This window comes from Ranitomeya imitator, chromosome 2 (genome assembly GCF_032444005.1).
Source record: "Ranitomeya imitator isolate aRanImi1 chromosome 2, aRanImi1.pri, whole genome shotgun sequence".
Lineage (NCBI taxonomy): Eukaryota > Metazoa > Chordata > Amphibia > Anura > Dendrobatidae > Ranitomeya > Ranitomeya imitator.
In genome coordinates this window covers 327,804,255-327,819,429 of record NC_091283.1, presented here as the reverse complement: position 1 = coordinate 327,819,429, position 15,175 = coordinate 327,804,255, and the positions used below count along the sequence as shown (strand labels likewise).

Here is a 15,175-nt window from a genome sequence, read left to right as displayed (position 1 = left end):
TCGCTGGAGAGCTGTCTGTGTGACAGCTCTCCAGCGACCACACAAGGACTTTCCAACGATCACGGCCAGGTCGTATCGCTGGTCATGATCGTTAAAAAGTTGATCAGTGTGAAGGTACCTTTAAGCAGAATGCTGCCAAGGAGAATAAAGTTCATTTTCTCCCAGCAGACTTCTGCTACCTGCTGGCGCCAATTAAGTTAGTAGTGCAATTAATCTGCAGATTATGCCCCTATCAGCAGGTTAACAACCTTTCTCTGGTGACAGCTTCCCTTAAAGAGTTGATTTCCAAGCAAAACATTTCCCACATTAGGAACATGAAAAAGGTTTCTCCTCTGTGTGACTGTTCTGGTGATTAAGAAAGCATCTCCTGAGGAAAAAGTCCTTGTGACTTCGTAACGCATTGAGAATAAACCATCATCTTTATTTTCAATATGTCCGGACATTCATCTTTACAGCAGAGCGGATACTAACCATGCAACTTCCAGATTGATTACTCTGGTGATTAAGACAACAAGATTTCTTCACAAAATGTTTTCCACATTCTGAACAAGAAAAAGGCTTCTACCCTGTATGAGTTCTCTGGTGCTTAACAAAACTTGATTTCTGGTTAAAGCATTTCCTACATTCTGAACATGAAAAAAGCTTCTCCCCTGTATGAATTCTCTGGTGCTTAACAAAATCTGATCTCTGGTTAAAACATTTCCTACATTCTGAACATGAGAATGGCTTTTCCCCTGTGTGGGTTCTTCGGTGTCTATCAAGATGCACTTTTTGGTTAAAACATATTGCACATTCTGAACAGGAAAAAGGCTTCTCCCCTGTATGAATTCTCTGGTGCTTAACAAAATCTGATTTCTGGTTAAAACATTTTCTACATTCTGAACATGAGAATGGCTTCTCCCCTGTGTGGGTTCTCTGGTGTCTATGAAGATGTACTTTCTGGTTAAAACATTTCCCACATTCTGAACATGAAAAAGGCTTCTCGCCTGTGTGACTGCTCTGGTGGCTAAGAAGTGATGATTTCGTCACAAAATATTCTCCACATTCTGAACAATTAAAAGGCTTCTCCCCTGTATGAGTTCTCTGGTGCTTAACAAAACTTGATCTCTGGTTAAAACAGTTCCCACATTCTGAACATGAGAATGGTTTCTCCCCGGTGTGGGTTCTCTGGTGACTATCAAGATGTGCTTTCAATTTAAAACATTTTCCACATTCTGAACAGGAAAAAGGCTTCTCCCCTGTATGAATTCTCTGGTGCTTAACAAAATCTGATTTCTGATTAAAACATTTCCCGCATTCTGAACATGAGAATGGCTTCTCCCCTGTGTGGGTTCTCTGGTGTCTATCAAGATGCGCTTGCTGCGTAAAACATTTTCCACATTCTGAACATGAAAAAGGCTTCTCCCCTGTGTGGGTTCTTTGGTGGCTATCCAGATGTGCTTTCTGGGTAAAACATTTCCCACATTCTGAACATGAAAAAGGCTTCTCCCCTGTGTGGGTTCTCTGGTGGCAATCAAGACGTGATTTACAGTTAAAACTTTTCCCACATTCTAGACAAGAAAAAGTCTCTGTATGAGTTATTTGGTGCATAACAAGATTACATTTCTGTCTAAAAGATTTCCCACATTCTGAACAGGAAAAAGGCTTCTCCCCTGTGTGACGGCTCTGGTGACTAAGAAGAGATGATTTTTTTACAAAACATTTTCCACATTCAGAACATGAAAATGGCTTATTCCCTGAGTGAGTTCTCTGATGTTTAACAAGATTTGCTTTATCTACAAAACATTTCCCACATTCTGAACATGAAAAAGGCTTCACTCCAGTGTGGGTTCTCTGGTGGCTATCAAGATGTGCTTTCCGGCTAAAACATTTCAGACATTCTGAACATGAGAAAAGCTTCTCCCCTGTGTGAATTCGCTGATGTCTGTTAAAACCTGATTTCTCTGTGAAACATTTTCCACATTCTGAACATGAAAATGGCTTCTCCCCTGTGTGAGTTCTCTTGTGACTAACAAGATTTGATTTCTGGCTAAAACATTTCATACAAATGGCACAAGAAAATCTATTCTCTGTGGTGTTTTTTTTATGTTTAAGAAAACAATTTTTGAGGGGAAAACTACTTCCATGTTCTGAACGTGAAAATGGCTTCTTTACCGTAGGAGCAGTTATTTTTTTAATGCTTTTTTTGTGAGTTTGATTTTCCTTAGCAGTCGGTAATGAATCAGGAGATGGGACCTGTTTCAAAGGATCAGATGACAGATCTTTGCTGTGAAGGGATGATGGCATATCTGGAGTAATAGCATTCTTTTCAGTAGAATCCTGTTTGATCTCAAAACCATCTGATTTAAAAATTGAAGATGTCAGCTGTCCCTCTGATCTCCAGGTACAGTCATCTGTCAAGAATAAAACCAATTATTATTTTTGAATAAAATATCCTGAAATTTTAAATTTTTGACCATTTCCACTTAAACTGTCCGTAAAAAAGGTAGGTTATGTAAAAAAAATTGAATTAAAAAAAAAAACAATGGCAGTTCACAGTGTAATAAAAAAACTCAGCATGAACCAGTAGAGTGTGGTGTTCAACTGTTTGTTCATTCTGCCTCACAAGTATGGAATAAAAAGCCACCACACAATGTTATATAGGTGAATAGGTGAAAATAAAACCAACACAAGTTTCTACTCATCCCGCAAAAAACACATCCACATTCAGGTCCATAATTTGTGAATGGGAAACAGATGTTTCCATAGTGGCTCAAAGGCTGTTAAAAAGCAACACTTCCATAAATTAATCCAGCAATATCCGCTCTCCCAAAGTCAAATCTTCCCCTCTCTTCTGAGCCTTGCAGTGTGCCCAGCCACATTTAGCATCCATGTATTTGGTATTACCATAGTGAGAAGAACCCACTTAGTTTACAGTGTGTGTCTCCTGGAGCACAATCTGGGCACTATGTGTGAGGAATAAAATGGCAAATGTGCAATTTTCACTCTCTATCATCCACTGCATGCTAATTTCCAGAAAGTGCCTGTGGAGTCAAAATAGTCACTACTCCTATAGCTTAATTCACTGAGGGTTATATTTTCCAAAATGGAGTCACTTTATGGGGATTTCTACTGCTCTGGTTTTCTGCCATTTTGTCATATTAGTTCTTCTGCAAATGGAGTGTCCCATCTCCTCTGGGATCTGCTCCTGCGACATCTGCTTCTGTGACTAGATGCGGTGTCAAAGATTGACAGCCGGGGGGGTCACGCAGATCCGTTTGCTGTTATCAATTCGTCAAAGGGAGGGCAGTGACAGTATGAAATTGACCAATGATTGATGGACAAGACCACAGCTGCTTCCATTACTAGGCCAGTTATTAGGTAATTGACAGGCAGCATGTGCTATAGACACCTCCAATTCCAAAGCATGAATTATATGTATATACCCTGTACGGTCACTTCCAACTACACTATAACACAGAAATGACTCACTGCCACCACCAATACAGGCCGATTGGACACCCATTGAAGATACAGTATAGCTTTGGGGTGCGGTTTAAAGAGCAAATGCAACAGTCCTATAAAAAGTTATATGTAATGCAGAACGATAGGTAGTGTTTATAATAAATATACAAAATGGCAACAAAACAATATATACAATTGCATAAAATAAAAGGGATAAAAAGAAAATTACTAAATTTAGTAACAGAAATGGATCAGAGCTTAGCGAAGGGAAGCACTTCGATTGGGAATTGGACAGAACCTGACAATAACCTAGACCAAAGGATCTGCTTCTTTATTAGCTCGTAAGTTACGCCCACACACTTCACCTTGATTACCTCATGTGGGGCTGTTTGTCAAATGTTTTCAGCTCTTTTAGAATATACCCAGCTTACAAGATATCTTAGCCTCTAAAGATATTGACAACATTTTTATCATGATTTTACATGTACACAGAGACCAAATATGACCTGGCTCACACCATCTATTGTTATTCAATTGGAGGGATTCTAATGCCCCCTTGGTGATGTAAAATAATGCATCATGTTATTCTCTGCATTATGAAAATCTATATCTCATACATATCGGATTAATACCAACCCCAATATTCCTATCTGAACCCCGGAGCAGAGCTGGCTACAATCTGTGGTGTGTGAATAGTAGTTCTGTGTCTGGGAAAGCACACTGCTCCTCAAGTAAACACCTCACCTTTTGGTATCGCTTTTCCCCTAGAATACATTTCTTGTTTAATTACCTGTACACTACAGGGGTCCTCTGCTTCAAAAAAAATTAAAGTGTTATCCCTCACTTTCCTATATGTTCCATTGTGAGGTATTACTTACAAAAGGAGTTTAAATTGTCAGCTCATCCTATGTCTTAATTAGTATTGCTTACTTCCTAGATATACGTAATTCTCCCTCTTCACCATGTTAATTTGTGGGGGGAGTGGGACATCTCACTGGAGATGTATTGTGGGTTTTAATTTTTCTATGAAACGTGGCTTTATTCATTCTGCAGGTGGCGCTGGTAATGGAGGAGACATTGGAAACAGGGGCTCTGTCCGGCCCCTAAGATTAGGGTGCCTGGAACCAGTAGTACCATACAGTTTGGCAGTATGAGTGTGTGTGCTGTCCAGCTGAATCAATCTGCTCCCTGCTTCAGCCATTTGTAAAGCACCAGACCATACTAAAGCTTGCAGCATATTGCAGGAAGCTGCCAGATTCAGCCTTATTCTCCTCTGATTAAGTCCTCTGTGCTCAGCTCCCGACTTCTGTATTAAGTTTCCTGTTGTGACCCTGGCCTGTTTACTGACTGATCATGCATCTTTTGATTTAGTATTTTCCCTGCCCTCCTGGTTCTGACCCGGCTACCTGAGTATTCTTCTTGCTATCTCACACTCCAAGCATAATTTAACACCGTGGCCCAAGCCTTGGGGTCTCTGTGCAAGTCCAGATCCATGTGCATGGGGCAGGATGATGAGTAAGGCAATCCCTAGGATCTAGATAACGGAGTAGATAATGCCAAGATTGTTTGTGGTGGCCATATTTTGAGCTGCCAGATGACCATGAACAGCGCTCCCAATACAGTGTGCCTGCAAACTATTCCAGTAAGCTCTCCATTCAAATAGCTAGATGGTGCTTCTTCCTTTCTTAACCCTGCCATATGCCGATACAGTAATGTACAACCTTATACAGAGTATTGTCAGAAGGTGGAATATAATTTGTATGGTCCATCCTGTTTTCCATTATCCTTTGCGAAGAATTTCAAAGTTATGACCACATAAAGTGACACACATAAGATTTGAAAAAATGGGAGCTGATTAGATTAGATCAGAGGATTTTGACCACTGACTAAAGTAGTCAAAAACTGTGACTATAAACAATAATACATCTGCTGGAATGATCAAACTCAACAGTCTTCTTCAGTACAAAATGAGTAACTAGTGGAGAAACTTCTCTGGGGTAATTAGAGTATGGGGCTCAGGGGCTCTTGGCAATCTAAACTATCATAAAAGCCAATATTTTCTGTCAGATGAGTTTCAAGAAGAAATATTAGTAATTTAAAGAGAACTTTTTGTAACAGTGTACAGCTGATTTGTCTTAAATTTAGATCTCGGGCATTTGGAAGAAGCAATGGAGATCTTTCTTTAAAGACTACCAGGGAGTTGTTGACTCACATAAGTGAGGCAGGACAATCCCACCACAATTAAACCATTAAATAGAGTGAAAAACATGTTACATCCCCAACAACAATGTATATATGAGGGGAGAGCTCCAACACTAAACCAGAGTTGCACTCATTTATGGTGGACCATTGGAGCTATTATGAGTTGTGACCAGAAGAGTAAAGAAAGTATTAGTGCCCCCATTTCAGGAGAGATTGTGCAGTAATCTGAATTTCTTAGGATTGAAAAGGAATTTATGACGTGGAGTGAATCCATGAAACCAGGGCTCGAGCCAACATCTCCTGCAGGCATGAATAAATGTATATTCCAACCATCAGCCACGCACAGCTTAGAGATATATCATGGCCCAGGTGTAATGGTTTATATGCAGTTTATCACAATCCTGTTAGTCAGTTTTAAAAGAAAAGTCAGGATAAATGGAAATTCTGTTGTTATTGTACAGAAATTCAAAAGCAAAATTTGGTCAGAAAGACTGGACCTGGACCTGGTCTTGTAGGGACCATATGAGAGCATTCAGGAGCACAGAAAGGAGAGAAGGTAGATTCATCCAATTTCAGGGATCTAAAAATGACCAAAGCAATCCTTAATAGGATGAAAAGCCATAGAAATAATATTAGGAAAGGTGTAATCTGTCACAGTCTGTTTAGGCATTTCGTGTTAGAACGTAAACGAGATCCCACCAGTTTAAGACTCATTATATTAGAACAAATATCAGAACATGTGTCTAATAGGTTCCAAAGACTTGTGAATAGGGAATCCTATTGGATTTTTAAACTTTCCACGCTTTCCCCTTTCTGCCATCGGACGTACTTTTCCGTCCATGTGGGGTGGGCCTTAATTCCCATGGACGGAATAGTACGTCCAGCGTGATGGGCCGCGCTCACGGACCGCCCCCAGCACATTAACCCCCGGCACACCGCAATCAAACATGATCGCGGTGTCCCGGCGGTATAGGGAAGCATCGCGCAGGGAGGGGACTCCCTGCATGCTTCCCTGAGCCCCCCGCAGCAACGCGATGTGATCGCGTTGCTTTGAGGGTCTCCTTACCTCCCTCCCTGTAGCAGGCTCGGATCCAAGATGGCCACGGCATCCGGGTCCTGCAGGGAGGGAGGTGGCTTACCAAGTGCCTGCTCAGAGCAGGCGCTTGGTAAGGCTGCAGTGCTCTGAGACAGATGGGTGATCTGACAGAGTGCTGTGCAAACTGTCAGATCAGCAATCTGTGATGTCCCCCCTGGGACAAAGTTAAAAAAAAAATTTACACAGGTGTTAAAAAAAAAAAAAAAAAAATTCCTAAATAAAGAAAAAAAAAAAAATTATTCCCATAAATACATTTCTTTATCTAAATAAAAAAAAACAAACAATAAAAAGTGCACATATTTAGTATCGCCGCGTCCGTAACGACCCAACCTATAAAACTGTCCCACTAGTTAACCCCTTCAGTAAACACCGTAAGAAAAAAAAAATGAGGCAAAAAACAACGCTTTATTATCATACCGCCGAACAAAAAGTGGAATAACACGCGATCAAAAATACAGATATAAATAACCATGGTACTAATGAAAGCGTCATCTTGTCCCGCAAAAAACGAGCCGCCATACAGCATCATCAGCAAAAAAATAAAAAAGTTATAGTCCTCAGAATAAAGGAATGCAAAAATAATTATTTTTTCTATAAAATATTTTTTATCGTATAAAAGCGCCAAAACATAAAAAAATGATATAAATGAGGTATCGCTGTAATCGTACTGACCCGAAGAATAAAACTGCTTTATCAATTTTACCAAACGCGAAACGGTATAAACGCCTCCCCCAAAAGAAATTCATGAATAGCTGGTTTTTGGTCATTCTGCCTCACAAAAATTGGAATAAAAAGCGATCAAAAAATGTCACGTGCCCGAAAATGTTACCAATAAAAACGTTAACTCGTCCCGCAAAAAACAAGACCTCACATTACTCTGTGGACTCAAATATGGAAAATTATAGCTCTCAAAATGTGGTAACGCAAAAAATATTTTTGCAATAAAAAGCGTCTTTCAGTGTGTGACGGCTGCCAATCATAAAAATCAGCTAAAAAACCCGCTATAAAAGTAAATCAAACCCCCCCTTCATCACCCCCTTAGTTAGAGAAAAATAAAAAAAATGTATTTATTTCCATTTTCCCATTAGGGTTAGGGCTAGGGCTAGGGTTAGGGTTGGGGCTAGGGTTAAGGTTACAGTTAGGGTTGGGGCTAAAGTTAGGGTTAGGGTTTGGATTACATTTACGGTTGGGAATAGGGTTGGGATTAGGGTTAGGGGTGTGTCTGGGTTAGAGGTGTGGTTAGGGTTACTGTTGGGATTAGGGTTAGGGGTGTGTTTCGATTAGGGTTTCAGCTATAATTGGGGGGTTTCCACTGTTTAGGCACATCAGGGGCTCTCCAAACGCGACATGGCGTCCGATCTCAATTCCTGCCAATTCTGCGTTGAAAAAGTAAAACAGTGCTCCTTCCCTTCCGAGCTCTCCCGTGTGCCCAAACAGGAGTTTACCCCAACATATGGGGTATCAGCGTACTCAGGTCAGATTGGACAACAACTTTTGGGGTCCAATTTCTCCTGTTACCCTCGGAAAAATACAAAACTGGGGGCTAAAAAATAATTTTTGTGGGAAAAAATTTTTGTTTAATTTTTACGGCTCTGCATTATAAACTTCTGTAAAGCACTTGGTGGGTCGAAGTGCTCACCACACCTCTAGATAAGTTCCTTAGGGGGTCTGCTTTCCAAAATGGTGTTAAATGTGGGAGGTTTCAATGTTTAGGCACATCAGTGGCTCTCGAAAAGCAACATGGCATCCCATCTCAATTCCAGTCAATTTTGCATTGAAAAGTCAAATGGCGCTCCTTCGCTTCCGAGCTCTGTCATGCGCCCAAACAGTGGTTTACCTCCACATATGGGGTATCGACATACTCAGGACAAATTGTACAACAACGTTTGGGGTCCATTTTCTCCTGTTACCCTTGGTAAAATAAAGCAAATTGGAGCTGAGGTAAATATTTTTGTGAAAAAAAGTTAAAATGTTCATTTTTATTTAAACATTCCAAAAATTCCTGTGAAACACCTGAAGGGTTAATAAACTTCTTGAATGTGGTTTTGATCACCTTGAGGGGTGCAGTTTCTAGAATGGTGTCACACTTGGGTATTTTCTATCATATAGACCCCTCAAAATGACTTCAAATGAGATGTGGTCCTTAAAATAAAATGGTGTTGGACAAATGAGAAATTGCTGGTCAACTTTTAACCCTTATAACTCCCTAACAAAAAAAAATTTTGGTTCCAAAAGTGTGCTGATGTAAAGCAGACATGTGGGAAATGTTACTTATTAAGTATTTTGTGTGACATATCTCTGATTTAATTGCATAAAAATTCAAAGTTGGAAAATTGCAAAATTTTCAAAATTTTTGCCAAATTTCCGTTTTTTTCACAAATAAACGCAGGTAATAGCAAAGAAATTTTACCACTATCATTAAGTACAATATGTCACGAGAAAATGTCAGAATCACTGGGATCTGTTGAAGCATTCCAGAGTTATAACCTCATAAAGGGACAGTGGTCAGAATTGTAAAAATTGGCCCGGTCCATAACGTGCAAACCACCCTTGGGGGTAAAGGGGTTAAACAGGAGGGTCTGAAAGAGAGCATTGAAAATACGACATAATAGGGGTATTTTTTTAATAATCCTTGGGTATTTTGGTTGTTGCCATGTATGTTTACTTTTCTTTATATGTATCTTATTGTGCATCCAATATGCATTTTACATCTATTTGTATTGTTTTGTATAAGAAGAAAGGTTTCAATACAAAAAACTGCAGCATAGGCGCGGTTTAATTAATGAGTTAAGCAATTGGATTAGTGATGCCATTTTGGATGATATATAAGATTCACTATGTATTATTTGCATGCCTGCGGAAGGAGCTGGATCACACCGGATATGTGTAGCATTTTAAAATGAAAACAATTTTTATGTTCATTTGTTTTGATACCAAACTTTATGGCTCAGCACTTGGCAGCGCTTTTCAAAGGCCTGTTTTTTTCTTGCAAGCCAATAGCATCATTACCCTCCGCTTTCTCTGAGAGGCCCATCATAATATATTTCTAACTTGTCAACACATTCTACATACGCTATCATTTTACTTTGTAGTTTACAGATCTGGGCAGGTAATGGTCAATGTCTTCTAACCCCAGGGGGTAGGTGAATCCTCCAGGGTGTAAATTCCATAGAAAATAGATTTCAATGCCTACAGTTATTAGATTAGTTTTGGGTGGAGAATGTTGTGCTCTAGAGGCTAAATTGGTGATCACACAATTGTAATATGGTCGGACTACAACACTGATAAAGCAGCCACAGCCGGTGACTGAGAAGAAGCTGTGGCTTCTCTGCATTTAGTGGTTACTACTCACCTGGGTAGTCATATGTAGGAATCTCATTACACCGCTCATCACCCCTCACATATGTCTCTGTAGTATTAATATGGGTCATATCTTCACCCTGAAATAAATATTGTAAAAGTCACAGACAGATGGAGAAGTCACATCTATGATCAGCTGTAATCCTGCCATCTCCACTGTTCTCATTACACAAGTATAACACATATAATACTGGGGGATAAAACAAGACTGAGCACAAGACCTTCACAGCTGTGTACACATCATAGGGGAGATCTCATGACACCTTCTCTCCATCTACCTTATGATCCTGAGGAACATTGGGATCTTCTTGTTTACAGTCCTGTGGAAGAAGAGGACGGGGACATCTCTCTGGTGTTGTCCTCTTATTGGACAGATCTGGAAGAAACACATACAGGGACAGAATCCATTCTTTACATACAGATAATTATGATAATTATAGTCCATGTGTATTTAGTCCTGTCTATTACCTGGTGATATGAGGGGTTGGGGAACTTCCATCATGACGTCCTCATACAGATTGTTCTGTCCTTCTAAATACTCCCACTCCTCCATGGAGAAATAGATGGCGACATCCTGACACCTTATAGAAACCTGACACATACAATGATACCGTCATCCCCCCGATCCCTTCATAGCGTTACTGTATAATGTCCCAGCATTCCCACCTCTCCAGTCAGCAGCTCAATCATCTTGTAGGTGAGTTCTAGGATCTTCTGGTCATTGATGTCCTCGTGCATCAGGGGAGGCCCTGTGATTGGGCTCAGGGGTCTTCCCCATACCTCAGACACAGGGTCCTGACAGCGCTCACTAGAGGTCTTCTTCACTACTGTGTAATCCTGGTTATGGAGAGACACATTAATATATCTCACTACAGACATTTCTAGAGTCCTCACCCCTCCAGTTCTGTCCATCTGTTATTCCCATAGATAAGAATGATGTAATGTGACGTCATCAGAATCTCTCACCTCTCCAGTAAGCCGGAAGAGGATCTCTAGGGTGAGGTGTAATATCCTCTCCGCCATCTTGTCTCTGTCCATATCCATATTTGATAGGTAATTCCCAAAAATTCTTTTATACAGAAGTTCTTTACTGAGAGGATCCGATATTGTAGAGACCTGAATGAGAAGATGAGCCGATGTAACATCATAAAAATCCTGTGTAATAATACAATTACTGGAAATAATAAGGGAAACATATGAGGAGATTAATTCTTTTATTCAGTTTTCTTCTTTTCAGCTACTAATAAAACCTATATATTTAGGCCACAGACAACAAGCAGTTTCTTCCTCGGAGTTGGCAGCTGAATACGTTTCTCATAGACTCATCTTCCATAACGCTAATTCTCGTCTCATTTACCGACCCTGGAATCAGCATTAGCAATACTGCAGGAGATATTCATTACACGGGACAGGAGAAATAACTACTTCATGATGAGGACGACATCTTCATCTTCTACTACGGCTCTAGAAACATATTTGTCTGTCACTGACTCCATCACCACCGGCCGTCTATATGAAGGTTTCCCGTCTTCCCCGCACTGTAATCTTCTATCACGTTAGAGCTCAGGTCTGATTCACACACAGAAGTTTGAGGCTTTTTTGTTTGTACAAACAACGCGGACAGAAGTTATCTGATCCCAAAGTCTCCATGTAAAGTGTTTTATGGGGTTTATTTCTTCCCTTAAGGTACCTTCACACATAACGATATTGTTAACGATATCGTTGCTATTTGTGACGTAGCAACGATATCGTTAATGAAATCGTTCTGTGTGACAGCGACCAACGATCAGGCCCCTGCTGGGAGATCGTTGGTCGCTGAAGAAAGTCCAGAACTTTATTTCGTCGCTGGACTCCCTGGAGACATCGCTGGATCGGCGTGTGTGACACCGATCCAGCGATGTCTTCACTGGTAACCAGGGTAAACATCGGGTAACTAAGCGCAGGGCCGCGCTTAGTAACCCGATGTTTACCCTGGTTACCATGCTAAAAGTAAAAAAAACAAACAGTACATACTTACCTACCGCTGTCTGTCCTCCAGCGCTGCGCTCTGCTCTCCTCCTGTACTGTCTGGGAGCCGGAAAGCAGAGCGGTGACGTCACCGCTCTGCTTTCCGGCTCCCAGACAGTACAGGAGGAGAGCAGAGAAGCAGAGAAGCAGAGCGCAGCGCTGGAGGACAGACAGCGGTAGGTAAGTATCTAGTGTTTGTTTTTTTTTACTTTTAGCATGGTAACCAGGGTAAACATCGGGTTACTAAGCGCGGCCCTGCGCTTAGTTACCCGATGTTTACCCTGGTTACCGGCATCGTTGGTCGCTGGAGAGCGGTCTGTGTGACAGCTCTCCAGCGACCAAACAGCGACGCTGCAGCGATTCGGATCGTTGTCGGTATCGCTGCAGCGTCGCTAAATGTGAAGGGGCCTTTAGGCTTTCCTATATTGTAAGGAAAACACCAGAAGAAGAAAAAAAATTAACCCCTTCACGACATGCGCTGTAGATGTACAGAGCATGTCGGGTCTCCCTGTTTGATGTGTGCCCAGGCGCTGAGCCCACATCTTTTCTGGCACATGCCAGTTGATTTCAACAGCTGATTTGTGCCCCTAACAGACGCAGATGTAATCGTGATCCACCCATGGCTGTTAGCCTGTTAAATGCTGCTGTCAATCTCTGACAACAGCATTTAATATGATCGCGCCAAAGCACGTCACTAACATGATTGTGGGTCATCGATGCTTTGGCATGACAACCTGGGGTCTGAAGGAGACCACTGTGGCTGTCATTGCCGGATAACTATGAGCGCTGGGCCAGCCATCGGCACTTGCAGCAAATGACCATTTCTGCTGCACAGAGCAGGGCTGAAGCACCACACTGTGTAGCACAAGCGATTGGTTGATCACAGCTTCTAGTCTCCCATGGAGATTATTGAAGAAAGTGTAAAGTAAAATACAAAAATATTTTTTTAAAAATATAAAGCTCTGGCAAAAATTAAGAGACCACCACATTAAAACCCTGTCTTGGGCAGCCCAATCTCCAGATCTGAACCCCATTGAAAACCTCTGGAATGTAATCATGAGGAATCATGAAAGCTGTGATTAAAAATCATGGTTATTCCACAAAATATTGATTTCTGAACTCTTCCTGAGTTAAAACAGTATTGTTGTTTCTAAATGATTATGAAATGTGTTTGTTTGTTTTTTTGCATTATTTAAGGTCTGAAAGCTCTGGTTTTTTTTTATAATTTGGACTATTTTTCTTTGTCAGAAAAAAATACAAAAATTATTGTTTGGATATTCTGAGACATATTGTCACAAGTTTATAGAATAAAAGAACAATTTACATTTTACTCAAAAATATACCTAGAAAGAGAAAAATCAGCCAAACTGAACATTTTGCAGTGGTCTCTTAATTTTTGCCAGAGCTGTATATAAAAGTTTAAATCACCACTCCATTCACAAACAAAAAATACATATATTTGGTATCGCTTTATTCGTTATCACCTAATCTATCAAAATATAAAAAGAATTAGTCTGATCTGTAAATGGCGTAATGAAAAATAAAGTAAAAACGACAGATTTAAATGTTTTTGCTCGCCGCAACATTGCATTAAAATACAATAACAAGCAATCAAATTTGCATCAAATTTGAAATCAAAATTGTATCAACAAAAAGGTCAGCTCGGCGTGCAAACAATAAGCCATCAACCAGCCCCAGTTGCCGAAAAATGGAGATGCTACAGGTCTTGGAAAATGACACAATTTTTTTTTATTTTGTAACAAATGTTGGATTTTTTTTCACCACTTAAATAAAAAAAGAACCTATTCATGTTTGGTGTCCACAAACCCGTAATGATCTGGAGAATCATAATGGCAGGTCAGTGTTGGCATTTGGTGAACATAGTAAAAAAGGAATAAAGAATTGTGGAATTACACTTTTATTGCTGTTTCACCACACTTGGATTTTTTTTTTCTTGTTATCCAGTACACTATCAGGTAAAACCAATGCTGACGTTCAAAAGTACAACTCATCACGCAAAAAACAAGCCCTCACATGGCCATGTTGACGGAAAAATAAAAAAAGTTATGGCTCTGGGAAGAAGGTGAGCAAAAACAGAAGCACAAAAATATAAAATGTCCCAGGGGTGAAGGGGCTAAAATGTTTCAAAAGAAAATGGGCATCAACAATCCTTGTAAAAAGGAAAAAACATGCAAAAAGCAGAAGACACGGTTTGTTAATTTTTAATATTAACACTTGTTTAAAAAAAAAAAAAAAAACTCTTTGGGCCCCAGACAGTGCCGTAACTATAAACTTCGGGGCCCCGGGGCAAAACTTCCAGTGGGGCCCCTCAATATTTCAATCACTAGAGGTTGTGCGGAACGTGGTGAAGCCTGCTACGCATTGTTGTATAGATTTTGTTTATGATGCAGGTTTTAGAAGTTAAATATTCAGTGAATATGTTTGGAAAATTAATAAGGTGAATAATTCCAAATGTTGCACAATTTTCAAATAACTGTATATGTTTATTAAATTTTAAGTAGTTTTAAACAGTATATATTTAAACTTTGTTCACTTAAGCATAACATTACTTAAACAATACCAATTTGTTCAGTTTTAAACAGCTACTTAAACATTTGTTTCCTAACTTTCAGAGAAGCGAATTCAACACTTTGTCAAAGTTGATCTGTTGAGCTCGATCATTCTCAATTGAAAGTAAAGCAAAGCTGCTGAGCCTTTCTTGAGCCATAGTACTTCTCAAGATGTTTTTTAGGAGTTTAAGCTTAGACAAGGATCGTTCAGCCTTAAGGTACCTTCACACATAACGATTTCGTTAACGATATTGTTGCAACGTCACGCTTTTTGTGACGTAGCAACGATCCCGCTAACGATCTCGTTATGTGTGACCGCGACCAACGATCAGGCCCCTGCTGGGAGATCGTTGCTTTGGGTAATGATCAGGACCTTTTTTTGGTCGCTGATCACCCGCTGTCATCGCTGGATCGGCGTGTGTGACGCCGATCCAGCGATGTGTTCACTTGTAACCAGGGTAAATATCTGGTTACCATTGTAAAAGTAAGAAAAAAA

At 40.2% G+C, this 15,175-nt stretch overlaps 1 protein-coding gene across 2 annotated transcripts in view; it reads right to left on the bottom strand.

Moving 5' to 3' along the window:
- Positions 1 to 400: 400 nt before the first annotated feature.
- LOC138663545 (zinc finger protein 665-like) overlaps positions 401 to 15,175 on the bottom strand; it is a 30,427-nt gene continuing 15,652 nt past the window's right edge. For both annotated transcript variants that reach the window (XM_069749784.1, XM_069749785.1), the window contains exons 2-7: positions 11,069 to 11,218; positions 10,769 to 10,939; positions 10,571 to 10,694; positions 10,381 to 10,478; positions 10,095 to 10,182; positions 401 to 2,393 (exon numbers count right to left, since the gene is read on the bottom strand). In XM_069749784.1, coding sequence (XP_069605885.1) covers positions 562 to 2,393; positions 10,095 to 10,182; positions 10,381 to 10,478; positions 10,571 to 10,694; positions 10,769 to 10,939; positions 11,069 to 11,218 — 2,463 coding nt within the window. In that variant the 3' untranslated portion in view covers positions 401 to 561. The remainder of the gene's footprint in view (positions 2,394 to 10,094; positions 10,183 to 10,380; positions 10,479 to 10,570; positions 10,695 to 10,768; positions 10,940 to 11,068; positions 11,219 to 15,175) is intronic.